Genomic DNA, 27,961 nt, shown 5'->3' with positions numbered 1-27,961 from the left:
TCTGTTCAGGGTGTGGGTGTGCAAGGCGAGGGGCTCCCTCCTGCCCTCGCTGCTGGCAGCAGCGTGACCCCAGCCCTCCGCCCCAGCCCCCTGCCCAGCCCCGGCGCAACCGCGGCTCCCGCCAGCAGTTCCCCTTCCTGGTGCCACCTCGTCGCGGCACCATGGCGGCCCTCATCTCAGTGTGCGACTTTGTGCGGCAGGCACAGGAAGACCTCAGCTCGCCCACCACCTCTGCCTTCGCCAGCCACATGGGCCGCTGCAAGGCCACTGCCAACAGCCTGGAGGAGGTGAGCAGGGGCAGCAGGCTGCAGGGGTGCACCCCGGGCGGTTGGGGGGGCCATCTCCATCGTGGTCCCACAGGATCTGCACCCCGGTTCAGGCATCACCGTATCATTTGTCACCGTGAGTGGAGAGTGGTGAGAGTGTCTTTGGGTGTTTGCAAAACACTTGAAGGAAAGGTTTGGCGAAGGCTCTTGATGGGTTGTGTGGCCAGGTGACAGGCATTGGTCGGTGGAGACAAGAGCAAAAGGGGAGAGGTTTGTGTGGAAGGGCTGTACCTCGTACCAGGCTCACACCACACGGTAAAGAGAACCTTCAACCAGACAAGCATCAAACTAAATGTAAAACAAAAAATTAAAGGAAGTTTTTAGGGGTGGCAGGATGGTTTCCTCACTTGTCCAGAGTTAAGCTGTGGGATACACTGATGTGGGATGTTCGGAGGCCAAATGCGTGAGTGGTTCCAAAAATTTGCAGAGCCGGGGTGAGAGCTGGCTGCTGAGTGCAGCATCCAACATAAAACTTATTTGGGCCAAATGCTTTTGTTTTCTGACTGATGGCAAAAGCCAGAAGACCCCAATAGGCATTGCCAGGTGTGGTGGGGAGGGGAAGGAGTTGCTGCATGCTGCTGGCACATGAGGGAGCGGGCAGCAGAACTCGATGCCCTGGGAAGACTCTGAATGAGGGCAAGATCAGCTCAGTGGAGGGTCCAGGCTTCCCATTGAGAGCATCCTACTGCCCACCTAGACCTGCCTTGGGACTTAGCTGAAGACTATGGCCAGTATAGTGTAACCATCATGCTGGCCTGTTCCTGGGCAAATCAAGGTCCTGACCCCCCCTAGAAAATATCCATGAGATGTTGCCACTGTGGTGGGGCTCTCTGTATGGTGGTCCAGAGGGCTCCGAGCCTCTTGGTGCCTCCTCCTGGTAGGTCTGGTAAATGTGCTGGGAGCAACGAAACTGCACCACCACCAAGTCACTTCTCTCATTATTTTGTAGTTTTGGCAGATGAGGGGATGGTGCCCAGGACTTTATCAGGGCCTGTCTGTGGGCTGTGACTGCTGCACTGCCCTGAAGTCCCCCAGCGCCTGCAGGCTTGGAGCAGATGGAGAGCTGTGCTCCTGCAGATCATTTTGTCGGTGGTGATCACTGAGGTTTTTTTCCTCTCAGTCCTCAGGCCTCCGGAGGCCAGGACTTGCTCAGGAGCCTCTGGGCATGGGGCAATTTCCTTGTGTTGCTTAATTTTCAACTGTTACTCTATCACTTGCACCCCAAGCAAAGCTAAAACTTCAGTCCTTTAAAACAGAGCTGCTACATCAGGAAGCTGTGGTTAGAGAGAAACACTGCTGAACTTGTTCATTTCTGCAGAGCTCCTGGCTTGGAACTCGCGTGTCAGAGTGGACATAAAACTCAGGACACGCTCCCGCTGCTGCGTGGCAGCAACCCCCAGCACAGTCTGCAGGGGATTTGCTGCAGTGAAAGCAGGGAGTGGTGGTGTGAGCCGTGCTGGCCAGGCAGCAGCATTTGTATAAGCTGGGAGACACAGGGAGATGATTTCATCTTTGGGTGCAGATCAGGGCTGGACGGAGCAGATGGCAAGGAGAAATTCCAACATCGTGGGGTATCCCCAGTTGCTCTTGCTTGGGTGTTGGTGTCGGCAGGAGCTGCCTGTCCTAGAGGGAGGCCCTCTCTGCCTGCATCAGTGCTGGCCTCTGTCTTGCTTCCTCCCTGAGCCCGACACGCTCTCACCATGCAGCCAGGTGAGGCTGACTGGGCTCTCACCTGGGACTTAATTCCTTCTGACCTGTGCAGTAGCTTAGTGGCACCTCTGTGTGCTTTCACTGAGAGGAAGACTCCAGTGCTGGAGAAGGGCAAGTGAGAGCCAGCGGCTCGGAGCTGAAGCTGAAACTGAAATGAAAAAAAAAAAAAAATTGCAATATTTTAGCTGTGACTTAATGATCTACTGGTGTGTGTGGCCAAAAGGTGAAGCGAATGCTTCGTCTCCATCCTCTTTAAACGCAGCTTGGATGTCTTTCTGAAGACTGCTGAGTCCCACACAGGGTATAGGCTCATGCAAGGTTGTCTTGTGTTAACACCATGTCTGTGCAGATGATGTGAACTGACAGAGCCTCCCAATCTGAGTCTTTCTGCACTCTTGAAAACTCGGGAGAAGGGAGAAGTGTGCTGTGACCCCAGCACCCTGGAAATCACAGACGGGGATGAAAACAGATGTGGAAGAGCTGGAGCCACAGGGTGTCACCTCTGAAAGGCAGAAATACCAGTACCGGTGACTTCTGCAGCAGTTCAGCCAGCAGCTTTTATTGATGGTGTAGGGAACTTTTTGTACAGCAAAGAGTCTTAGTGCGTCAGCAGATGCATGCTTGTAACAGAGAGCAGCACCAGTGTGGGATAAAGCAGTAAACACAGCAAGAACCCATCCTTGAGCACGGAGAGCCCTGGCACGGTGTGCGCTCAGCCTGGCAGTGGTGTGGGCAGCGGAGGGGAGTGCTGCGCTGCAGAGGGAGGACATCAGCCAGCTTTCCACTGCTGGAGGCAGGTCCCTGAAGGGGAAGTCACACAGCTCAGCCGAGTGCAGAACCAGATCCATGCCTGCAAGGCAGGTAAGGGTACAGGCAGGGAGGGGAGCTTGGGGTTTCCTGTGCCAAGCGCCAGATATGTAATTTCCTGCCTTGTGGCCAGCGACTGTACTCGTACACACTTCACGATCTTTGGAGGGAGTGCTGCCTCTTGCAGCTGGGCTCAGTGGATGGGGGAGCCCGAGGAGGCAGAGGTGCCTGTTGGTGATGGCCTCTGGGACTCCACAGAGCAGTCTCACCCTGGTGCTGCTCCTCTGAAGCAGGGAAGCCTTCTGGCCTCAGAGCATCAGCCCAGCAGGCAGGGAACGGTCCCAAAGGTGTGGATGGGTCACTTGTGGACTAAGGTTACACCCTCAGGGAGGGGATTGTCAGGAGAAAGGAAGAGGAAGGCCACAGATGTGGGAGGTTTGAGCATCTGTGTGTGGAGAGCTGAATTTCTGATAAAAGATGAAGTACAAACATGACTGGCATCACAAGGGACCTGGGCAGGCTCCAGGGACATTTTGGGAAGGAGGCAGCCATCCTGGTCAAGGTGGGGGCCCCAGCAGCAGAGAGGAGTGAGGGGGAGAGAGGCTCTGGAGGCCACTAGGAGGTTGGAGATCAAGGTCTCAGTGGCAGCAGGCTCCAAATTGCTCCCTCCCAGTGCCACGTACAAGGGCAGGCAGGGAAGGGAAGAGAAGAGATTGAGTCCGACTGTGTGGCTAAAAATCTGACTGTAGGGTTGAGGAGATGAGAGACATCTGGAACTGGGAGAGCTGCCCCAGTGGAGCCTCTGCAAGGGAGATGGGCTTCACCTGAAGAAGGGTGAAGGGATGCCTAAGCTTAGTGAGATGAATCCCACATGTGATGGCTTAGGCAACTGCAGGGAGCTGTGGCCCAGGAGGGGACTGTGCCTGCCTCGTGGCGGCACTCACAATAACCATGTGGTTGTGAGGGGGATGTGTTAGTCCTTGAAGTCCTGGATTAACCTAAAGTCATCTTCTGAACACGGGGATATGAGTGTCTCCAACAGCTTTGCCAAAGGACAACGGTCAGATGCTTCAGGTGCCCTATCCCACCACTGCCTTTCTGACCTTGGCACCTGGGGATCTCTTTGAAGCACAATACTGGATTCCCTGGACTTGCAATGCCTGGTGTGAGCCCAGTCCTGCTGGTCCTAGCGGTCTTAAGTTAATTGCCCCAGGAATCTCTATTTGAGGGCTTGGCTGGAAAACCTCAGTCCCAAACTGGGCTGGACAAGAAGGTGCAGGTGCTAAGAGTCATGGGTGGCAGCTCTTCCCTCGTGAGCAGAAAGTCTGGCAACTCCTATTTTGGGCTATAAGTCCATAATTCAAGTTCTGAACATCCCTGCTGCACTGAACTCTGGAAACCTGCAGGCAGATAAGTTTTCAGCACTATTGCTCTTTAGGTACCTAAATGTTTATGGTGATGTCCCTGCATGCCACAGTCTTGACTGTGCTGACCCATGCAGAGCCTGACTCACGTCCTCCTCTACTACGTGGGTTCAGCTGCCTGGCTTGGCTGATGCGGTGCACAACAGAGGACAAAGCCAGTGGTGGTACCATTCCCCTGGGTACCCACCCATCCATTCAGCTGTTAAATAACCTTAGCTGTAGCATGCAAGTCCACCCTGAGTTGTTCTTTGCATTCCCAAATTACTGTAAAACTGTTTGCTCCCACAAATCAGTGTTTATGGATCTTAAAAGCCTGTGCCCTGTCTTCAAGCTCTGGCACTGTCAGGACAGCACTCGGAGCAAAGCCCTGTCACTCCCTGCAGGGCCAGCCCGATGTGGGAGCTGTCGGTGAATGGGTCACACCTGAAACACACTGTCCCCAGTCAGGAGCGATGTGGAGAACCAGAGAGGGTCAGTGGACGGTGACAGAGAAGCAGAGCTGAGCTGATTTAGCTGGGTGAAGAGGGGGTGTCTGACAGCAGCCCACAACTCATCTAAGGGCAGTTGCAGGCAATGGTGTCAAGCTCTTTTGGGCAGCATCAGATGATATAACGTGCAGCAATATCCACTTTGTGGCTCAGGAAGTTCAGGTTGGGCATTAGGAAAAGTTTCTTCTGCAGAGGGTGGTGCAGCCCTGCAAGAGGTCACTAGAGAGGTGACCTCCATCCTTGGAGGGTTTCAAAGCCCAACTAAGCAAAGCACAGCCAACCTGATCTGGTATTGACAATAATCCTGCTCCCAGCAAGAGATTGCATGAGAGCCCTTCCAAGCAGTACTTGTATGAAATAACATCCGTAATCCAGTCTCTCATAGACAAAGAGTTTAGATGCCTCCAAACATTTCCCCTCAGCCACCTATGCCTCCTCCTCTCAGCTCAGGAATGACACTGACAGTGATGGAAATATACAATTTGTAACTAACAGTCTCTTGCCACTGAAATCCACATTTTCTGTCAATGCTGTATGTCCTTTTTTCTAATATATTTTCCAATTCTCTCTTAATGCTTGACCACTTCTTCCAGAAGAACATCTGGAAGGCTTGCAGATATTTAAGATATACATGGACTACTACCACTAGATCATAACCTATCTGCTGGCAGGACAGTCCAGCTTCCAGCTTGGGGATGCTAAGGCTTGTGCTAAACACTGTGGGTTACAGAAATGCGTGTATGGATGTAGTCAGTGACCATCTCCTCTGCATTTCTAGGCCTTGGATGCCGACCGAGCCGTGCTGCAGAAGATGAGGAAAGCAGCCAAGGCGGAGCACAGCTGTGGACAAGGTCAGGGCAGAATGGAGCCTCAGGAGCAGGGAGACGGCAATGGATGGGTGAGGGGAGGCCTCGCTGCAGGTTGGGTTGACTGCAGCAGGGAATATGGGTCTCAGGGGTCCCTATAGCTGGGGCGGGGGGGCAGGCAGCAGGAGGCAGCAGGAGCTGGCTCAGGTGCACGAGCAGAACCGGGCATGGTGACTCCCAGGAGGGAGGCAGGGGTTGGGTGTTCATCCGGACCTTCCCCCTGCACTCGCCAGAGACCATCCATGTTCCCCCAGACCTCATCAGCCACCTCGAAGCCCACATCGCTGCCCAGGAGAAGTTCTCAGCCAACTACCAGCTGGAGGGCGAGGAGCAGCTGGCCAGTGCCTTTAGCACCTTTGCTGCCTTCTCCCGGGAGCTGCTGACCGCTGTCAGGAGCCTGGTAGGCAGCTCTGTCCCCTGCATGTATATCAGAGTGAGGCCCCTGGCTTGCAAGGGGATGCTGGCGGGGGTCCCCCAGAAGAGCAGCAGGTTCTGGGCCACAGCCTGGACGTCCAAGCTCATCCCCTTCCCCAGACGGAGGCAGGAGGCCATGGCATGCAGTTGCCGAGCCAGTGGCGCAGCCTGCATGGCCAGGGCTGTCTGTGCAGACCTCTGAGGCTGCTCAGAAGAGGCTTCTGGAGGTCTCCTGTCCACCATCCTGCTTGAAGCTGGGCTCTCACCAACACTGGGTCAGGCTGGCTGTGGCTTTTTCCAGCTTGGTAATTTCCAAGGATGGAGGCTTTCAGCTGACTGTTTTCCAAAGTGGTTCCTCTGCAGGCTCACAAGCAGCTCTGCTTTCTCTGCACGAGGAGTGGTGCAGGGGTGCAGTGCTAGCGGCATGATCTCTCTCTTTCCTTTCCAGTGGCAGAGTTTGTACCACAACATTAACTTTTCCCTGGAGTCATTAATAAAGGGTGACATGAAAGACCTCAAAGGGGTAAGCAGGGGCTGAAAGGGCTGCGCCGAGGTGGGGCTGGTATGCGAGTGGCTGGAAACAGAGCGGGTACCAGCTGTGGGGTCTCATCCCTGGCTCACGTCTTGCCCTCCAGCAGGGATACATGTTGGAAGGGCAGGTCCGCCTGCACCTCCTGTGTGCCGGATCCTGCTCCCTCCTGAGGCTGGTGTCTCACACCACGGGTCAAGCTAGCGGTGCCCGTTAGCTGGGACCTCTGCCGGTTTGCAGGCACCTGGCTGAATCCAGAGGAGTCTGGTGGCATTCGCCATGTGCGGAAATATCAGGGTGTTGTGCACCAAATATTGATATCTTCCCTGGCCATCAGTGCACAACATCCCCCACAACCTCCCAGTAAGGTTCTCCCACCCCCCCGCAGACCCACCTGGGGCTCTTGCATTTATGTGTGTAAGCACATTCGTGTTGGTGTGAATCTGAGCGTGCATGCGTGTATCTACCAGCTGCAGGTACCTCTCAGGGACTGCAGAGTAGCAAGTACTGAAGTGACCACGCAATTTGATCTTCAGCACTGTAGCGATATCAGAGAGCTTCACAGCGCTCATCAGTGTAGATCTTAGGAAAAGCATCAAACTCCTATTTAATTTTTGCTTTTTTTAACCAATGGGAAGGTCATCATTGTCCTTGGTAAGTCAGCGCACACGTTCTTGCCACTAAGTCCCCGTGGCTGTACTCAGGCCATCAGCTCTGCGCAATTGCCCCTGGGTACCTCTGCTTGCACGGGGGTGCTCATGCCTGTGGGTGTTCGGGGTGAGGAGGCTGGACTGATCCCGATCGCAATGCTGGAGCAAGGTCACCGTCAAGGGATTGCTGATCATAGCCTGCATCTAATGTGGTGGAGCAGCCGCCAGTTGTGACCTGGCACCATTCCTCTCTGGGTGATTTTGGCCACAGAGACTCTGCGAGCAGCGTATGTACAACTTGAAACAGTAAAGCAATTATTTATCGGCTGCTGCACAGACAAGATTGTTAGGATTTAATGAGCTTGGTGTTATTACGTTCAGCACCATAATGAGACACCCGAGGACTTGTGCTGACCAGACAGACCAGCTCAGGAGGAGCGGGACAGCTGGGCTGGGGATCCTTGAGCAAACAGCTGAACCTCTGGGAAAGTGGAGGGAAAGTTTTGGACAGGATTGCAGAAAGAGGGATGCGAACTGTGGCAGCATTTGGGAACTTCCAAAGGACTAATTGCCAAATACTGAAACAAATTACGAGCATTTAGGCATCCGTTTGGAAGCTTGTGCTGTATAGGAGCATGGAAGTGGAAGGAGAGAGCAAATTCTGGAACTTCTGGTGTGAAGTAAATTGATAAAAGAATATAAAATACAAAAGAAAATATCCACTATTTGCATTGTTAAGGACAATGTCAAGAAGATTGGGAACCAAGAAAACAGGCAGAGAGAGAGGAAAAAACCCAGCTGCCCGCAAGGAGTCATGATTAAGCTGAAGGCATTTCTAATGGGATCCAACAGGAATCAGAGGCTGACCTGAATCAGTTTGACGTTTTCATTAGAATGGAGATAAATGCAAGATCTGTCCCGACAAGGTTCTGCCTTGACATAAGTAATTTCACCTCGAGGGACAGAGAGGCACTGGGACAGGGACCCAGAAAGGCTGTGGGATCTCCATCCTTGTGGTTTTCAACATCTGCCTGCACAAAGCCTGGTCTGAATTCAGTGCTGTCCCTGCCTTGAGCGGGAGGTTAGACTAGAGACCTCCTGAAGTTCCCTCAAACCTGATTTACTCTGTCTTTCTTGACACAGATGTTTGCAGAGCAGGAAGTGGTGAGAACAGGGCAGAACATGGGTGATCTGAGTAAATGCATTTGATGGACAAATGCAGATGAACATACCAAGATGGTAACCACTGGAGAGAGACTAAAGTCACGCAAAGTCAAATAAGAAACAAATGATGGCTTTTTAGCAGCAAGACTAACATTAAATGAATACCCGGGGAAGAATCCGATTGTACTGATGTTGCCAGGTTTGGGTGGGTTTCTGATGTCTCTCTGAGTGGTGTTTTGGTTAAACATGACATTCTGGCTTCAGCAATTGAGAACCTGGTTGGTACTTTCTGGCTTGTGCGTGTCTGAGCAATTCCTTCTGCTCTTAAAATTGTGAGTCTGTGAAAGGTGTTATAGCTGGGTATTGCTATGTACATACCTATGTGATGTACATATGCGTAATGTATGTTTTGGAGCCTATGTGTATTTGCGTGTGTATGCAAGCATGTGCCTGTGAGTGAACCTGCACTGGTGAGCGCGCTTGTCTGCTGTGCACTGAGGAGAAGTGAGGACCTTCCTGGGGAGGGACGCTCCTGCAGACAGCCGTGTCCTGGGACTGCAAGGGCCTTTATGCTAGGGTGACCCAGTGGGAACGCAGTACGCTGAGGATGAGGAAGGCTCTGTCCCGGTTGTAGCCATTAAATGGTGCCTTTGGCTCTTCCTAGGAGTTCAAGAAGCCCTTTGAGAAGGCCTGCAAAGACTATGAGAGCAAACTGTAAGTCTTCAGGCTCCCTCACCCTGAGGCCTGGACTTGGAGGCTGGTTTTTGTCTGCCTTTGCCAGCAAGCAGTCGAACGGAGCCTTTCACACGTCTCTTTTTTCTTGAGCGCCAAGATCGAGAAGGAGAAGCGCGAGCTGGCGAAGCAGCATGGCATGGTGCGGAACGAGGTGAGCGGGGGGGAGATTGCCGAGGAGATGGAGAAGGAGCGCAGGACCTTCCAGTTGAACATGTGTGAGGTAAGGACAGGGATCAGCCTGTACCGCGTGGAGCAGTGTTAGAGTCGCTGAATCGGCATACAAGGTATGAATTTCCCTTCCATTGGTGCACAGCAACTGTGCCACAGCCTCAGCAGAGCCCAGTCTGGAGTGGGCAGACATCAGCAGTGACTCTCATGCTGCTGTTTCTAACTTGCCTTCCGACCTGGGATTGTTTCAAAGCAGCTTTTTTGGCTGAATCCACACTGATTTTTCATTCAGGGCCATCTTCTGTCCCTGGTCAGTGAGTGATGCTTGTGTCCAGGGTATTGCAGGTCCCTTTCTGCCTTCCTGGGATGCTGAAGTCCCCCAGGCTCTGCCCCGGGCACCAGCAGCATCCAGCAGCTCCCTCTGCTTGGTCCCTGGGGAGCAGCACCTAGGTGGGCTGCAGATCCCTAGGGACCCTTGCTCAGCAGATCATGTCTGTTGTGCCGGTGAGAGGGCATATTCCCTCTGTTGGAGAGCTGCCTGGGTTGTGGTAGGCTCAAGCCAACCTGGGGCAGGGGCTGATCAAGGAGTTCAGCCAAAGCTTGAGCCTACATTAACCTGGCAGTAGAGATAACAACATGGGAAAAATCCCGTGAAGGCTTTGGATCCAAGCTTCTTCCCGACTGCCCACAGTGGGTGCTGCTGGCAGTGAGGTCCCTGCTCCCTCTCAGACAGTCCCACCATAGCCCTCTCTCTGCTTGTTGGGATAAACTCAGCCCAGCTCTGCAAATGGGATTTCCTGCTCCCACTGCCACGTCACAAGTAACAGCATGAGTAAAAGATTGGAAGATACCGCCTTCGTTCAAAATATCCAGCTCTTTGTGACCATGTTTTGGAAACGGTTACTGTTTCCGCACTGAACCTGTTGTTCTACTTCAAATGTCAGAGGCCCTTGTGCTAGGGAGCTGCATTGTCCTTAAACAGAGCCAGTAGGTCAGGTGGAGGTTTCGTTCTGTGCTGATGTGAGTCCACACGTGGCATTCAGATTCCTGAGAGGGTGTCTTCTAGGAAACAGTTCTTCTGATGGATCGAGGGTGTTTTGAATGATCCCCTCAGAATAAATACAGGGAAGTCTGAGGTTGGCTATGTTGAACATGTATTTTGGAAGGTGATTTACTATGTTGGCCTGTGGGTCTTCTGGAAATGGTTGTTTGTAGGTTGCTGTTTTTACAGTAGTTGCAATGTCAAAAGAGCTGATGCTGGTGCAGGAGTAGTTCAGAGACGGATGAAGAAATACTCAACATGTTTCACAGCACGACACATGGTTTCACATTGTCAGTCCACCGGCTGAAAGGGCCAGTGTTGGTTTTTCTGGGTGAGGTTGTTATGGCGGAGGTGGAGGAACCCAGGAGGTTCACCTGGGTGAGATGGCAGATAAGTTTGGGCTGGAAATCTGAACCTTCAGCTCTCTTCTGAAGGTCCTCAAGGCAGGCTGAGATGCCAGCTGCATGTAGGATATAGGCAGGCAGGCTTGCAGCACTGACGTTGTCAGTAGGGTCAGGTGGAAGTTGTGCAGTTCATGGATCAAGTCTAGTGGGTCTTGGAGGGACTTGGCTCTTGAACGATGAGGTTTGAAGGTCTACAGGAAAGCTGGCCGTTCTTCAGTGAAGGCATCATGAATGATGAATCTTTGAGGGTGTATTAGCTGAGTGTTTGCCCTGCATAAGTGAAGCCCAGCAAGCCCAGGGTCCATGCCATCACCGTGGGTCCACCGCTCTATTGGCCAGATCAAAGCACTGGGCCCTGCCTACCACCATCTTCTCACCCCATAAAAGCCGCATGAGCTGCTCCCATCAGGGCATGACTGCCAGGATGGGCCACAACATGCTGGGAGGGGGCCATCAAAAAGTGCATAAAAGGCATTTCTCTCTAAGCTACAAATTCAGTCCCTGTGTCCTTTTCCCTTCAGTATCTAATCAAAGTGAACGAGATCAAAACCAAGAAAGGGATTGACCTGCTGCAAAACCACATCAAGCACTGCAGCTCACAGTTCAAGTAAGAGCGACCGGTAACGTGCCTGCACGCCCTTTCTCTCCAGAAGCGCTGGTTGTAAAGGGGACCTGGGGATGGCTTAACTTGCAGGACCTGGGTTCCTGCAGTCGGCTTGGCCTGTCCTGTAACTTGCCGAAAGTTCTATTCTCCTAGAGGTGGTGGAGGCAAGGATCTCAATACGGTGTGTTTCCTCTCTTTAGTCTGACATTTTCATAAGCCAGTGTAAAGCAGAAATCTGGGATGCAAAGAAGACAGAGTGCTGAGCACTCTCCCCGAATTTAACTGCCTCCAAATCTTTCTAAAATACATTTCTTAAGAAAGATTTTTTTCAACTATGAGGTGAAAGCGCTGCCTGCTGAAGGCATGATGGGTTCTGAGGCAGGAGTTCAGGGGAGGCCGGGGTCTGTAGGCTTCACAGCCAGTGCTAAGAGCAGGATTTCAGGACATGCCCTTATGTCAGCCTCTCCTCTCAGTTTTTTCCAGGAATGTTTAAACACAACGGCAAAACTTAAGAAGTTTACAGAGACACTCATCCCAGAGCTGCAGAGTGTGAGTATTCATCTGAAGTTGGGTGCAGAGAGCAGGAGCAGGCTGGAGAGCAGGGATGTCTTCCCCAGGGCCTCCTCTTCCTCTGCAGAAGCAGAACTGAGGACTTTTGCAGCTCTTCCCATCTATTAATCATTATTTCCTGATCCTCTGATGCGCAGTGGCCCATGGAAGGGTGAAATGCAGCTGTCACTGGGAGTGGGAAAATTACAGTGCCATACCACAGGACACAGAGTAGGAAGAACAAGCATAAACATGGGTACCAAGGAGGCACTCGTGTATTCATCTGCCAAAGCCCTAGCTGCTCTGCAGACTTTCAGATTTTTCATTTGTGCTCTCAGCTTTCCATGCCTGTTGCTGCCAACTCAAGCTCTTATTGCCTTTCCTTGGGGGCTTTGTTTTGCTGTAGAGGCAGGTCATGTAAGCCTTGTGAACTTTAGCTTTTGACTTTGAGCTCTGTCAGTCATACATGGCCCAGAGACAGAAAGGAGTTTTTCCAAGTGGCAAGGCTTTCAGAGACAGTCTGAGCACTCATGTCCCAGGTGGTGTGACGTCCTTCAAGTGGAGCAGAGGGTTTATGTCGGTTTCCCAGCATTTCTAGACCTTCATTCCCGTTTGCTTGGGCTTGTTCATCCTTCTCCATACCTTCTTGCAAGTCAAGATTTGCAGAGGCTTGGGATATGGTCCTCATCCAGATACTGTGTTAGCATCACTTGTACTCATCTCCCCTGGTCCTGTAGTGCAGGTCTCCTCTGGGCATCTGCTGCTTTGTTTGAATTAATCCGCTTTAGGGATGTTACCCTCCTTATTCCATAATTTGTAATCATTCATATTAAAATTCATTAAGTGAATAACAAAAAGAGGGAAGGCGCCACCCCAGAGCAGGGTAACCGAGCATAGCAAGCAGCATCTTATGGATCCCTCACGCAGACAAACCCCAGGCTCCGTTTCAGGGTCACATTCCTGTGCCAAGGTCCATCAACTTTTTGATGGCTTGGAGACCTTTTAATTATTTTAATTACTGACACTACCAAGGGAAAAAAAAACAGCCACCATGGTGACCTTCAAGCTGTTGGTTGCTTTTACACTGCGGGGAGCTACAAACAGCTGTTTTCTCAGTAAAATGCAGACTGCTCTCCTGTGGTCTCGCGTTGCAGGAGTCCCGGCGCTGGGGACACGCCTGCTCCCTCCTCTCAATGAGGTTTCCACTGAAGTGCTTCTTGCACATGCCACATACCATGGCACTGCAGGGAACGAGCGGCAACCGTAGGAATGGGGCTTGGTGCGTCCCACGGACGCAGGGAGGCGGCGAGGGCAGAGGGTGGTGTGGGGGCACCTCCGCTGCGCCTGGGAGAAGGAGTGGGATGCCGCAGCTGAGGCAGGAGCCTCCTGCTGCCATGTGAGCAGCTCACTGTGCTCTGGTGCCTTTCAGATGAAGATCAGGCAGGACGAGGAGAAGAAGCAGCTCTGCTCCCTTCGGGATCAGCTGAAAACAGCGTTGCAGCTGGAGCAGAAAGAGGTAAAGTGTGATCCTTCTTGCAAAGGAATGCGGGGTGGTGCCTGCAGAGGGCACGGCATGGCAGCTGCTTATATAGTGCCTGCCTGCCGATGCAGAAAGCCACGGGATTTCTGATGAGCTCTGGGGGAGCAGAGGGTCCCTCGCAGTCCCATGAGGACATGCTCTTGGTTGCCAGTGGTATTGATGGGATAGGGCCTTGCTGCTATTTCTCTCCTTCTGCCAGGACCCTGGGAACAAGCAGGCAGGGTACAACATGCACCAGCTGCAAGGGAACAGGCAGTATGGCACAGAGAAGTCAGGGACCCTCTTCAAGAAAAGCGATGGGTAAGTTGGGATCCAGCACGTCCCTTTCAATTGTGCTTTGGTGACCTGGGGCCAGAGCAGGGCTCACCCAGACCAACCTCCTCTCCCTGGGGTGGCCACAATACAGAGGAATAGGACAAGCATGCATGAAGGTGTGCTCGACACTGTCCCACCCTCCAACAGCTTTCAACACAGAGCTCCAGGCAGCTTGTGTCCATCTTTTAGCTCTGAGGGCATTTTTCTCCCATGAAGCTGCTCAATGTCCTCTCAAGCCCTGCAAGTGCTGGGGGCAAGGACCTCTGCACCCACCACGGGAAGCCAGAACCAGCTCCCCATCTTTCCTTCCAGCGGGGATCCCACCGCCTTCATCCAGCACCCCAAGGTCTTGTGCTGGGAGGGACGGGAAGGGTCGGTGCTTCTCCCCTCTCCCAGGCACTCATTGCTTTCCAGAAACCCCTCCATCGCCTCTGCTCCGGGATGAGGAGCCCTGACCCCTCCACCCTTCCCAGATGGGAGACGCTCAGGGGTGCAACTAGGGATTTATATACAGTCCTGGTGATGTTTTCTGCTCTCTTCTCCCTTCCCTTCCTCCCCAGCCCTGACCCGTCCTTTGCCTTTCAGACCCCTCTGCCCTCACAGTTCAGTACTGGGCTCAGCTCCCTGATGGTGAGAATTAGGGGAACGAGCAAAAATGTGGGGTGAATTAGACACAGCATGGGTCAGTGCTGCTGGGGAGATGGCATTGTGGGCCAGAGGAGAGAGCAAGCCAGCAGTCATCCTGTGCCTCTCTCCCAGGAGCTCCTGGAAAGCACTCCACTGTGTTTGCAAAGAGGATCCTCTCCCACCAGTGTGTGGGAGTATGCTTGCTGGGAACCACAGGGGTCCTGCGCTGGGAGAGTTGCACACCTGGAAAGGACTGTGAAGTGTCCTAGAAAAACCTGAAACTGGACAGAAAATAATGAACTGGGGCTCAGGAGTCTCCTTCACCGCAGACTGAAGTTCAGTCTCTCTCCCCTTTCGGGTGTATCTCTTCCACCTTTCCCCTGTGTTACGGTCTGCCCCAAATGGCAGGCACAGGAAAGCCAGCCTGGGAGCGGTTTGGAGGTGATGGTCTTGGATGTTTACTGAGGGCTTCTGCAAAGGGCTTCGTGTTCTGCTAGCAGGTCCTGCTGCCCCGACTGATGCTCTGCACCTGTATCACCTCCACAGCAGCTGTGCTGCCTGTCTGTACAAGCCTGCTTTATCCCATATGATGGGCCCTTCTCAGTCCAGAACAGACCAAGAGCGACAGACCCGTCCATGGCAGCCCAGCTGGCATGTCTGATGAGAGCTGCAGGCCTGTGCTGTGCCTTGCATGGCTCTTGCATTTGCCAGTGGTGCGCTGCATTGCACATCTGCTCCTCTGCGCGTGTGCCCTCTCTGCTCACCCTCCACTCATTTCCAGGTTGAGAAAAGTCTGGCAGAAGAGGAAATGCACCATCAGCAATGGCTACCTGACCATCTCTCACAGCATGGTAGGAACCACTTCTTCCACTCTGCTCTGCTGCTGCCTGCCCCTGCAGGGTCCGCAGAGCCTGCCACTGCCAGGCACGCCAGTGGCTTCCTGGGGCTCGTCAGAGCTCTCATGCCTGCTGCTTGCCCTGCTGGGCTGCCCTGGCGTAGGAGGCTTTCTGTTGAGACTTAAGTCCCTGCAACCCAAGAGAGCTTTAGACAAACATAGGAGGTCCTTGCATGCCTGTGTGCATGGAGGGGCATGAGCCTGGGGACCTGGCTCCAAGCATGGGGTGGCTGTTGGGAAAGAAAAGGTCTGTGTTGCTATTTCTTGCATTGCTCCTAAGAGCGGAGCCAAAGGCAAAGTGCTGGGCAGAAGGCAGATCCATGGCTCTGCCTCCGGAGCCAGGCGGTGCTCGTCACCCCTGGACCACAGCCCTTTGATGCTTCCTCATTCTGCTTGTAGCCCAACCGCCCACCAGCCAAGCTGAATTTACTGACCTGCCAGGTGAAGCCGAACATGGATGACAAGAAATGCTTCGATCTGGTTTCCCGTGAGTGCTAGCGTCTGCCCTGCAGTTCCTCCAGGAAGGGCCCGGAGAGGCAGCAGTGCTTTGGACTGGGAGAGCCAGAGCGGGCAGGGATGAGCAGAAGCTCTGCAGCTTTGGGCCAGCTTGGGGGGATTACCCTGGGGAAATTGTGCCAGGAGGCAGCTCTGCTCAGGAGCAGTGATGCACACGCAGGGTGTGAGATAGGCAGCACTGCCATGGGGCAGTGCAGGGTGCGTGGGGACCACGCAAGTGTAGTTCCCGGGCTGCAGCTTAGCTAACACCACCATTCCTCATTCCTGGTACAGAAGCAGGTCCCTTTGCCTGGGGTGCACTGGGGAGGGGCTGAGTGAGACGGAGGTGACTGTCATCCCAGCTGTCCAGGCTGGAGATTGCTCCCGGCTCTGTTGAGCCCAGCTCAGGCGTGTTGTGCCCTGCCGTGAGCCTGGCAGGCAAGATGGATGAGCAGGGTGCCTAGAGGAGACCGGCTCTGTGTGTTTCAGACAACCGCACGTACCGCTTCCTGGCAGAGGATGAGCAGGACTGTGTCGCGTAAGTACTGTCAGCGCCTTGCTGTGGACCAAAAAATGCTCCTCTGGCTGCCAGTGAGGAGCCAGCTCTTTGGCTAATTGAGCAGCACGCCGCAGGCCCTTGTTCGATGCCCTTCCCATCCTGACTGTGTCCTGGTCGCTCTTGGGAGGCTGGCCAGCTGCAAACAGGACATGGAGCTTGATGGAGGCTCCTGGTACCCAGTTTGCTGCTGGAGTCCCATGCAGGACCTTTGTGTGTGGTGGCTGCTGTGCAGACTGGGCAGAGCGGGATCTCCCCTGCAGCAGTGGGATGAGCCCCGCTGCCCTCCTCGCCCTGCAGCCTGAGCATGGTCGCACGGGACCCTGCTTCTAAGCTGCTTTCTGCCCGTGCAGCTGGGTGTCCGTCCTCAGCAACAGCAAGGAGGAGGCGCTGAACGTGGCTTTCAGCAAAGCGCAGGGCGGAGGGGAGAGCAGCTGGGAGGAGCTGACCCGGGCCATCATCGAGGAGGTCAGAGGCATGCCCAGGAACAGGGAGTGCTGCGACTGCTCAGCCCCAGGTGAGAGCCAGCCCATGGCCATGAGGCCACCGTCCTTCTTCCCCCCTGGAAAGGCAGAGCTCTGCCCTGCCCTCCGTGGCATCCAGCTCCTGGAGACCCACAGGCATCTTGGGTCTTGCCCTTCCCCTCTGTCCTGCTGGGGAGCTTGTGCCCTGGGGTGGTGGTGCGCCGGTGGGGAGGAGAGGCAGGAGATGCGCACGAGCCCGGCAGTCTTGTCTCTACAGATCCCACTTGGCTCTCCGTTAACTTGGGCATCCTGATCTGCATCGAGTGCTCTGGGATTCACAGAGAGATGGGCGTGCACCTCTCCCGCATCCAGTCGCTGTCTCTGGACAAGCTGGCAACCTCTGAATTGCTGGTAGGACACTGCTGCTGTGCTCTGTCTTCAAGCCTCTCCCTGCTTCTGCTGTGGCCTTCCTGAAACTAAGTTAATTCAGTGGGTTTTTCACCTGCTAAACCAACCCATACCCACCTGTAATTCACAGGGTTTAGTGGTTATTGTGGCAGGAATTGTCATCTTCAAGGAGGAGAGGAGGGAGTCATTTTGCTGTTGCTGGGTCACCCGTCTCCCTCAGTCCCCTTTCCCCATCTGCATCCCCTGGTGCAGGAGAGCTGTAGGGCAGGGCCAAGCTTGAACTGGGGTAGAGCAGAGTGTGGGGCAGGCAGGGGGTTGGAGATTTTGCATGGGGCTGTTTTAGGGCCACGACGCTCCAGGTGCTCATGGGTTTGGTAGGGCTGTGACAGGAGCTGCTGGCAGCTGGTAGGCATCAGGGCAGTGTATGGGAGTGTTCAGCAGAGATCACTGCTTCCCCAGATCTGAGCCCAGGGGTCAGCTCTGGGGTTGGTTGCACTGCTGGAGTTGGGAGATCTCAGCAGAAGCAGTCAGGGCAGAGTCTCCAGCCATTGGGCACACACATCCTGGCACCCCTTGACATCCCCTCGATACCTGGTCAGGATCTCAGCCTGGAGCTCCCTCTCCTGCTGCCATGCATTTAGAGCTGCTGCATGTCCCATGTCACCTCTAGCTTGGCTGTTTTGCAGCTGGTGAGGAATATTGGCAACTCTGGCTTCAACGACATCATGGAAGCGAATCTCCCCAGCTTTTCCCTGAAGCCCACAGTGCACAGTGACATGTGAGTTGCTCTGCAAGAGCTGTTTTTTGTGGGAGGTTAGATACGGGGCCCTCACCCATGGGCACACACACACTCTACGGTCCTGTGTGCTCCCCGCAGTGACCAGGCACATGGCACTGCCTGATCTCCTCCCCAGACCATAACTTCTCTTTAGAAGCAATCTCACCAAGCCCAGCAGGAAAAATTTGATAAAGGAGAGAAGAGTGAGGAAGAGCCAGCAGGACAGCTCAAGGACTGGCCTTGAGGTCAGGACAAGGATTGAAGAATTGGTGCTGGAAAGGGAAAGGCAAGAAGAGAAACATAAAAACCCAAGCAGAGCTGCCAAGCAGGATGGCCCTGGCTGCACATTGGCAGGACAGGGAAGGGCGGGAGGGTGGAGTGGGACAGGGGACAGGGACTTGAGCAGCGCAGAGCAGTTCACTGTGTCCAGTGGCTGGGGCCCAGGGTCGGTGGGATCAGCATAGGCATTGAGCAAGGATCTGCTGAGGATGCGGGAACTCCCCATCCTTCATCCCAGAGTGCCCCAGCCTCTAGGCTCTGCAGAGGACAGGGGAGAGCTGGGGTGGCGTGGCTGGTACCAGCAATAACTGGGGGCTTCTCCAGGGCTTAGTGCTGTAAACCTGGGGTGCAACAGAGCTCTTGGGGGAAACATATAGCTGGGGAGCTTATTGTCAGGGGCTGGAGGGACTTTCAGGGGGCTGGAGAGCCGGCAGAACAGGCACGATTAGGTTCCATTACAGGCATGTAAGTCCTGACTAAGGCACCATTTAGACAGTGTGGACCTACCCTGCAATGGATAGGTGGATAAGGAACTGCACTTGGCAGGGAGAGAGCAGGAGAGAGCTGGGAGAGCAGGAAAATACAACCGGAACAACATGGTCAAGATCCAAGTTGCCAGATCCACCTTTCTGCTTGGATGTTGGGGAAACTGAAACTGCGTGAAATTTATAATTCAGCTCTTCCTCAATGGCCTTTTCTGCTTGGAGCACTCCTTTGCTCCCAGGCACCTGCGGCCACCCCAGATCCTGTGGCCAGCCACTGCTTCTGCTGTTCTTGACCTCTCCAGGGGGAGAGTCCCAGCTTACTCGACCAGTCCTTGTCTGGAAGCTGTTCCTAACCTGTGGATACTCTCAGCCAGTTCATGCCACGTGGTGTTTCCCAGTCCTTGAGATTTCTGCTCGTTCCCCTAATTCTCACCATCAGGGAGCTGAGCCCAGTACTGAACTGTGAGGGCAGAGGGGTCTGAAAGGCAAAGGACGGGTCAGGGCTGGGGAGGAAGGGAAGGGAGAAGAGAGCAGAAAACATCACCAGGACTGTATATAAATCCCTAGTTGCACCCCTGAGCGTCTCCCATCTGGGAAGGGTGGAGGGGTCAGGGCTCCTCATCCCGGAGCAGAGGCGATGGAGGGGTTTCTGGAAAGCAATGAGTGCCTGGGAGAGGGGGAGAAGCACCGACCCTTCCCCGTCCCTCCCAGCACAAGACCTTGGGGTGCTGGATGAAGGCGGTGGGATCCCCGCTGGAAGGAAAGATGGGGAGCTGGTTCTGGCTTCCCGTGGTGGGTGCAGGGGTCCTCGCCCCGGCCATGGCAGTGCTGGCACTTTAAATGCATGGACGTCAAATTCTTGTTTAATTATGTAACTGCAGGAAAGGAAGCTTTAAGAAAACCACGGTGTTTTGTAAGAGTCATTATGAATGCTGCTGCAGAGGAGTTTGGGGAATGCGACAGAGAGAGGAAAGGTGCTAAACTGCTTGGCAGGTCTGAAGGAGAGAGAATGAAGGTGGCTGGGGCAGTGGGAGAGGAGGGGGGTGGCCCTGGGATGCTCACTGGGTCGCTCTGTGGCCCCTAACTCTCATTCGACTGGTCTCTGCCAGGGCCTTTCGGAAAAATTTCATCATTTCCAAGTATGTCGAGAAGAAATATGCCAAGAGGAGCCCTGCTGCTCAGTGCTCCAGCCTCCCAGAAGCCGTGAAGGACAAGGACATCTTTTCTTTGCTCCAAGCGTATGCAGAGAACGTGGATTTGAGTGAGCCTGTGCTGGCACCTCTGCAGGTATGGCCACCTGTCCTGTGGGTCTGTATGGCAAACAGCTTTGCTGTTGCCCCTCCAGCCTGTCCATAAGGGTCCCTGTGCCCAGGAGGGGACAGAGTTTTCTGATGACAATGGTGCTTTCTGTGAGCCGGGAGCAACAGGCAGACTCGAGCAGGGTGAGGAATATCACGGCAGAGGGAGGTTTTCTGGCTGCGACCCCACAGCCCTCCTTGTGCTGTGTGCGCGGGGGCCAGAAGTCATAACCACAAGCCCAAGGCTTTCCAAAGGCCAGTTTGTAACTGAGATTTACTTGTAAACTTCTGAGCAGATTTCTTCAGGACATCCAAGTCTCACTGTAGGCTGAAAAATCAGGGCAGCATTTTTTCCTGCAAAACCACAGCATGGGTCCTTGCTGTAAGTGCAAGAAGAGAGTGCAGCCCTAACCCTCAGAGCTGCAGGCACACTGCCATGCCACCCCCTTTGCTGGGTGGGTGTCTTCCAGAGTAAAAGCGAAGGAGCAAAATGCTGCATTGAGCAAGAAGCACCATCAGTATGGGATGTCTTGGGACAAAATGGCAAGTGAGAAGCAGCTCTGCGGGGACCAGCCGTTGCACAGCCCGGGGCTCTGGTGAGATTGTGGCTAGGCAGAGTTCAGCCGCTGGCCTGGGGAGAAAAGTCACCTTTGGTTGCCTCAGTTTCTAAATGTGAAAAGGGGATGATTGATTCTTCTTCATGAAGCCACGAGCCATGGCTCTACACATGTTAACTAGGTTCTCACCAGCCTTGGTGGGCTCTGAAGAGACAGTCAAACCTGTTCATCTCTCAGGGTTTTTAAATGTGTAAGGACAGTCCCTAAAGGACAGCGCTCCTATCTGCGGTGGTGGTGCAGGCAGACACAGTCTCATCCTTGCTGAATTTTTCTTGGTTACAGGAACCTGGGGAGACCATTCTCCACCTGGCAGTGCTGTTGTCTGATCGAACCTCTTTGCATATTGTCGATTTTCTTGTCCAGAACAGGTAAGCTCATGACACCCAGTCAGCTTGTCATGGCTAAGCTGTGCTAGTGAAAGGTGCAAGACTGATGATCTTCTCCAAAATGCTCCCAAAAAAGAGAAAAGTCACCAGGGCAGGCCTCCCAGCAAACTTGCCTTGGGCTGGGCTTGGGGTAGCTACCCCTAGATCAGAGGGGCCTTGGGTTCCCTCGTCTCCTCTGGGTTGAGGTGTGACAGTGGTGGTGACCACCTCTTCTCCAGGCGAGGTGGGAAGAAGGACACGTGTGCCAGTACCAGGCAGTGTTTGCTGTGGCTGGGGCCAGTGGCTCTTCCCAGGGGTGCTGACATTATCCACCCTCTGCTGCAGCAGGAGCCTGGCACAGCGGACGGCGGAGGGAAACACGCCGCTTCACTACTGCTGCTCTCACAACAAACCTGAGTGTGTCAAACTGCTGCTGAAGGCCAAAGCCAACATCACCATCAGTGAGTGGCCGCGGGATCCCCCACCCCGTGCACACACAGAGTGTCTTCTCAGCTCTTCTCTGGAAACACCTCCTTAGCCTTGCTAAAGTGCTCAGCAGGGCTTGTCTGCGGCTGGGGAGAGGCAGCACTGGATGGGGCATCGGATGGGGACCCTGCCCCCAGAGTGACAGCCTCAGCCCCAGGCTCTTCTCCACATGTCCAGTGAGGTGCCCTGCTCTGACACTGCTCTTGGTTGGCTCTCCAGGCTCAGTGGCATTCACAAGCCGCTTTGGGGTGCATGTGGCCCTCGTGGGTGACCACATCTCACAGGTTCCTGCTCTCGACAGACTGGGACCGAAGCAGTGGCTTTGCTCTCCAGCTCAGAGCAGGGGACGCTCCTCTCTGCTCCCCAGGGAGGAACCAGCTTGCTCTGGGGTACTCTGACCCCAGGGAGCTCATGCCTCTGCCCCACTTCACTTGTCCCCCTCCCAGGTGGACAGCCACAGGCCTGCCTGTGAGTGGCAGCTCCGTGGTGGGACTGCACTGGGGTGGGCTCACGGAGCTACCAGAGCCCAGCAAGGCAAACACTGCCTGAGCTGCTGTTCCACATGCAGCACATGCACAGCAGGAGCTGAAACAGGCACTTAACTCATTTTCAAAGCCAACGCTGCAATGCTGGAGAGCGGGTGGGAGGGCTGCCAAAGCGCTGGTTCAGAGACGGTGTGTGCTGGTGCTCTGGAGCCCAGATCACAGGTCCAGCCATTTATACTGCCCATGAATCTCCTCTTCACAACACAGAAGTGAGCTTTAAAACTAGGATCCTGGATTAAATGGGAGGGCACAAATGTTTCCACCATCAGGTATTAGCTGAGCTGGTAGGTGCATTGAGCCTTGCCTCCTGGGATGCTCCTGAGATGCTCCCATTTCCCACTCCAGGCAGCATGGTGGCAGCCCCTCGGAAGGCAGAGAGACCCTGGCGGGGTGGCAGGAGCTGGGTGCATGTCCCCCAGTCGCACAGTGATTTGGCAGCCAAATTTCTCACTGCCTCGGCCATGCTGGGTGCACCCATGCCTGACCTGTCTTTACTGACTGCCACTGGTACTTTGAGCATCTTGAGTCCACAGTGCAGACCTTGCTGCTGGTCTGGGGATGCTCTGCGGTCCCTCAGGGTGCAGCCCTCTTGCTGTTCCCTTCTCCCACCCTCCCCCTTCCCCAGAGTCCCCCCAGCCCACCCCTCCCCAGCCAGACTTGTGCTGCAGCTCTGCAAGGGAGGGTTTTGCAGAAATAATAACCTTGCAGAGTTATAGCAACACCACCACAGGTCCCACCCTCAGACCTCCCAGGAGTGGAAGGGGCTTTAGTTTAAAGTGAAACTGAAGTAAAATGGTTTTCGCTTGTTCACACTTGCACTCGCACCCCTGCTTGCAAGCAGTGGGACCTGGGTGTCCGGGCGGTCTGTGTGTTCACCAGGCATCAGGACAGGTCTGCCCAAAGCTCCCTGTGGTGACACAGAGGACAAGGGGTGCTGGCTATGGAGTCCTCCTCTGGTTTTGTAGCCTTTAGGCTCTGGCAGTGACCGAGCTCTTCTGTCCCTCTATCCTGTCCCATCTCTGTAAGTCATCAGGATTTGCTCGTGCTCCTTTCTCTCCTTATCTGGGTGTCTCAGCTCCTGCCCTCTTCTTCATCCTCCTACCACCATCCCTTAATGGCCTGAGCCTTTGTTTTGGTCTGGGTTTAGGCTGTCCCTTCTTTTAGGCTTATTTGCCCCCAGATGCCCCGAACACAGCACTGCTCTTCAATTCGCTGAGCATAGTGCAGGCTCGTGGTGTTCAAGGCTGCCGTTTCCCCCCAAACAGCTAACAAAGTGGGAGAGACGGCCCTGGATGTTGCCAGGAGGATGAGACATCCCCTGTGTGAAGAGCTGGTAAGACACTGTGCCTCATCACCCCTCCCATTTCGGGACACGTCCCAGCAGCAGAGAGCGGCGAGGGACCTGCACCCATGGGGACGTGTCCTGCAGGGCCACCCACGCCCCTCAGCATCTCCAGTGCCAGTGTGGGATGCAGGGGAGGGTGTGGAGGGGTCCAGCGGGTGCTGGCCCTGCTGGCATGGGATCCCTCAAGGCAGAGCGGTTTGGGACAGGCCAGGCAGGGGTCGCGCTGTGCCTGAGCAGGGGGACCTGGAGCTGTACTGAGGCTGCGTGGGCTGAGTGCATCTCCTCAGCGAGTCCAAGCCTTGCTTCTGCCACATCCCGATTTGTGTGTTTGGAGACCTCCACAAAACCCCCTCGCTGCCGGGAAGCACCGCTCGCAGCTTGCAGACGTTGCCCCGATGGGCGGGTGGTCAGAGATGGGGCCAGCAGCTGCCTGTGGGGCTGGTAGGGCTGGACAGGGCTGGTGGGTCCTCAGGGAGCTCCTCTGTGCCCCAGCTGCTGCAGGCCCAGAGCAACCAGTTCAACCCCCATGTCCACGTGGAGTATGAGTGGTGGCTGGGCCAAGATGACATGTATGAGAGTGATGAAGACCTGGATGAGAAGGTGAGGTCCTGACAGGCTCTGGCTTGGGGCCACGCGTCCTGCCGCTGCCCCCGCTCCCACTGCGCTGGAGCCGTACCCACTCCATCTAACCCGCAAATATCCCTTTCCCAGCTGGGTCCTGTGAAGAGGGGGTCTGCCCGTCCCCAGAGCTGCTGCCACCCCCCTGCTTCTGCCCCCAGGCTGGAAGCAGCAGGGACAGTGCCCTGGGGGGGCTGGCCGGACAGCTGCCCCCCGCCAGCCGCCCACCTCTGCAGCCTGGACGTGCCACCGGCCCCCTCCTACCACCTCCAGTCCCGCCCCAGCGGGCAAAGCCAGGTGAGAGCCTGCAGCAGGGTCCTGCAGGGGCTGGCAGGGTGAGCTGCTGCTGCTGCAGCCTGGCTCCATCAGCAGAGGATGGTCTGGGAGGGAGCTGGGCCCCTGACGGGGTGTGAGGGATTGTCTGGTGCCCTAGGACACCCTTTAGCCCTCTGCTTCTTGAGGGACCGAGGCTGGCTTGGGCTGGCTGGTCTGTCCTAGCACTGATCCCTGCTTTGAAGAGCAGTGCAACATATGCTCGCCCTTGGAGCTCCTACGCTGGTGCCGTTAGGATGCGCTGTCTCCTCCCAAATGCTGCTGCATTTGGGAGAGGCAGAGGAACACGTTTTTAGAGACAGGGCTGGGAAAACAAAGCTGCCAGCAGAAACAGCAGCAGCATTGCTGTTCTTAGCAGCAGTTCTGCTCCTTAGCAAGACCAGCTCCCACTGTCCTTGCCCAGCCTTCCCATGGTGTGTCCCACCTCCAAGAGTCCAGCCTGCTTTCTGGGAGACTCACCAAGTCCTGCCTGACTTTCCCTCTGCTGGTCCCAGCTCTGCTTCCAATCTGATGCATTTCTCAAGTCAGACCTGCAAGCAGAGAAAAGAAAATCCCTGCCCACACGTTTGTGCCCATTCTCCCCTGGAGCTTCGCCCCAGGAGCCCCACTCAGCACCAGCTTGCTGCTGACCCCTGATCTGTTCTTGCTCTGTGTTTAGCTCCCCAGGGAGCACATCCACCCTTCCTTACCAGCTCGTCCGTCTTTGCTGAGGACACAAGAAGCAGGAGTAGCCCACCCCTGCCTCTGAGCATCAAGCACAAGCGCACATCCTCGGAGCCAGTGCCTTGGGTACCGCTCAGCTCTGAGCAGCCCAGCCCAACCAGCCTGGCTTCAGGTAATGAAAGGACAGGCTCAAGAGGGACAAGGAGCCAGACCACGCTGGCGGGAAGGACCTGCTGGAGGTCTGCAGTCCAGCACCCGCACTAGGTCAGGTTGTCTGTGGCTTTGTCTGGCTGAGCCTCATTCGTGGATCAGGCCCGCGAGGCCTCTTGCTTGGACACGGGGCTGGGAGAGCTGTGGGACCTGCGGCACTGGATGGCATGCCCACAGCTGAGCATGAGGGGGGCTCCCCGCACCCTGGCTGCTAGACACCAGTGCCTCCAGGGCAGGGTTATTCTGGAGTTTGCTGGGCTGTTGGAGATGCTGAATTCAGAGAAGGGAATGACCCCGTCCCTGTCTTTCAGGCAGTGGATTTGTTTCCACGGGTGCCCCGTGGCAGAGAGATGCCCCCCTCTCCACACCCAGGCAGGGTGGCAGGCTGGGGGCTGAGGCACAACACAACCCTTTGACAAAGGGGTGAGCGCTGCCAGGAGCAGCCCTGGGTGCTCCGGGATGGAGGTCTGGCCAGCTGGAGCCTCCAGGTGCCTCTAGGAACCAGCCTCATCCCAGCAGAGCTCAGCAGCATGGGGAGCATGGGGGGTCGGAGGGTGCCAAGCGCACGACCCATAGCAGCTGCATCCTTCCCCTAGTGCTGGCAGCTCTTGGGGCATCTTGGAGCTGCACAGCCCATCTCCCACCTCCTGGTACCACGCTTCTCACCCCAGCCTCCACTCTATGTTCTTCTGCTTCCTGGCCACATCCCCTTCCCCTGCTGCCCCTCTCCACCCAGTCCCCAGTCCCTCCCCTTTCCAGCTCCCAGACTGATGGGGTGCTTGTTGCCCACGCTGTACCATGGAGGAGGACCATGCTGTACCGTGTTGCCTGACAGTGGTGCTTGCTGTTGTCCACCCGTGATGAAAGGCGGGAGGAGATGACCAGCCTGATTGTGTCATAGGTGCCCTGAAAGACATGGACACCCTCTGCACGCCTGACCCCAGCAAAGCTGGACAGCCTGGCCCACATCAATCCCTCCAGGAGCCAGATCCATGTTCTGGCCGTGCCTGGGATGTCCCACCTCTTCTTCCTCGGAGGAGCAGTTTGGTAGGTCGCCAGCAGCCAGGAGCAGCTCAGCTCAGCTCCCACATCTGCCCGTATTTATCACCTTTGGTTTTGAACTGAGCTGGAGTCAGCCCCAGCAACTTCTCCTCCCAGCACTTCGGCTGTGACTCCCTGGCATGAACATATCCCTGCTAGGTGCTGGGAACGCTACCAAAATCCCCATAAGGCTTCACTGCCTTTTGAGGGAAGCCTTGTTTATGATTTTGAGTTGTTGGCAGGTCAGGGTGCAGTTTTGGACATGGACAAGGGTGCAGTATCCGCACTGGCCCTGCCTCTCTGTGCTCCAGGGGCCCCCCTTCTTCCCGAGGACACTGTGCAGAGGCAGAGCCCTTTCGTTAGGGGGACCTCGCTTGGGTTGCTTGGTCTTGGGGTTGTGCTGAGCAGCACCGCTGACTCCTCGCACAGACCTGCCCTGAGAGGTGGTGCAACTGCACACGCCGTAGTCCTGGGGCAGAGGAGCAGGTGCCTTTGGAAGGATGCTCCAGCAGAAGGAGGTGTCTTCTGGATCCCTGTCCCACCCAAACTCCCAGCAGGTGACCTGCCACCTCTGCCCTCCCTCTGCACAGGAAGCCTCCCAGTCTCTCATCCTTGCTTCTCACATCTTTGCCAGGGGCTTTGGGATCAAGACACTAGAGCTATTTTAGTTTGTGTCTGACAAAGCTGAGGAGGCCTGATGATGCTCTCTCCTGCTTGCAGAACAGACTGCTGCTCCGCAGGGTCCGTGCTCTCTATGACTGCGATGCTGACCAGGAAGATGAGCTGACTTTCCGCACAGGCGAGATCATTGTGGTGTCTGAAAAGGAGGACAGCAACTGGTGGGTAAGTGAACCTGCTTATGCTGACCGGCACTGGGATACACATGATCCCCTCTCCATCCATCTCTTGCCTCTGTCCTACGACTGTTGCACCCGTTGTCATCTCCTGCTCTGCATCTGGCTCTCCATCTTCCATCTTTTCCTTGGCAATCAAAGGCAGCTGTTATGGGGCCAGTTCCTCTTCCTCCTGAATGCCCCTGTGCCATGCTCACCGCTCCTTTTCCTTCCTTTCTCCCCACAGAAAGGGTGGATTGAAGGACAGCCTCACAGGCAAGGTGTCTTCCCCGCTTCATTTGTTCACGTGCTCAATGAGTAGGAGCCTCTTCAATTCAAGAAGGAAGATCTGATCAGCTGCTTAAAATGCAATTCCCCAAGCTCCCATCTGCACCGAGGGCCCCAAGGATGAGTGGGTTGGGAGCACCAGCTCACCCGGAGCTGCCTCCCTCCCCTCTGCTGCCCCAGCATCCCTGTCTCCCCAGTCCACTCCTCTCATACGCTGCCAGCAGTGCCAGGCTGTCCCAGAGGATCCCTTGGCCAGGCAAAGGGAGAGAACACAGCAACAGACATACTCCACAGATGTGCTCCTGCCCCAGCCACATTCCCATGGAAGAAGCAGCCCTGCTACACTCTGTTGCCAAATGCCTGGCTCCGCCTTGCCCTGACTACACTGCCTGTCCCATGATAATCCGTGCTCTGCGAGTGCTAATGGAAAAGATGGTAGAGAGGAGCAGTGCTGTGCCCTGCGGGGCTCTGGAGCTGCAAGTGGAGCCGTGCTGGCATGCAAACCCCTGAGAAAGGGGCTTCTGCTGAGGGCTGAGCATGCTGGGAGCTTGGAAATGCAAATGAGCACTGTGGAGCCAGCACCACCGCGAGCCTGTG

The 27,961-nt window shown here is 55.2% G+C and overlaps 1 protein-coding gene across 1 annotated transcript; it reads left to right on the top strand.

Moving 5' to 3' along the window:
* Nucleotides 1-161: 161 nt before the first annotated feature.
* Nucleotides 162-27,473, top strand: LOC127023295 (arf-GAP with SH3 domain, ANK repeat and PH domain-containing protein 2-like). The gene is given in 27 exon segments (XM_050907366.1): nucleotides 162-287; nucleotides 5,534-5,606; nucleotides 5,876-6,021; nucleotides 6,484-6,558; nucleotides 9,043-9,092; nucleotides 9,204-9,333; nucleotides 11,249-11,334; nucleotides 11,805-11,880; nucleotides 13,310-13,396; nucleotides 13,620-13,720; nucleotides 15,144-15,213; nucleotides 15,657-15,744; nucleotides 16,242-16,290; nucleotides 16,662-16,825; nucleotides 17,050-17,183; nucleotides 17,867-17,958; nucleotides 19,832-20,009; nucleotides 20,920-21,005; nucleotides 21,348-21,463; nucleotides 23,299-23,366; nucleotides 23,871-23,978; nucleotides 24,090-24,255; nucleotides 24,258-24,293; nucleotides 24,988-25,164; nucleotides 26,104-26,249; nucleotides 26,964-27,086; nucleotides 27,324-27,473. Coding segments are annotated over 27 exon segments (2,826 nt in total). The 3' UTR covers nucleotides 27,399-27,473.
* Nucleotides 27,474-27,961: the final 488 nt, after the last annotated feature.

The sequence above is a fragment of the Gymnogyps californianus genome, chromosome 17 (assembly GCF_018139145.2).
Source record: "Gymnogyps californianus isolate 813 chromosome 17, ASM1813914v2, whole genome shotgun sequence".
Classification (NCBI taxonomy): Eukaryota; Metazoa; Chordata; class Aves; order Accipitriformes; family Cathartidae; genus Gymnogyps; species Gymnogyps californianus.
This window is presented reverse-complemented; position numbering and strand designations above follow the sequence as displayed.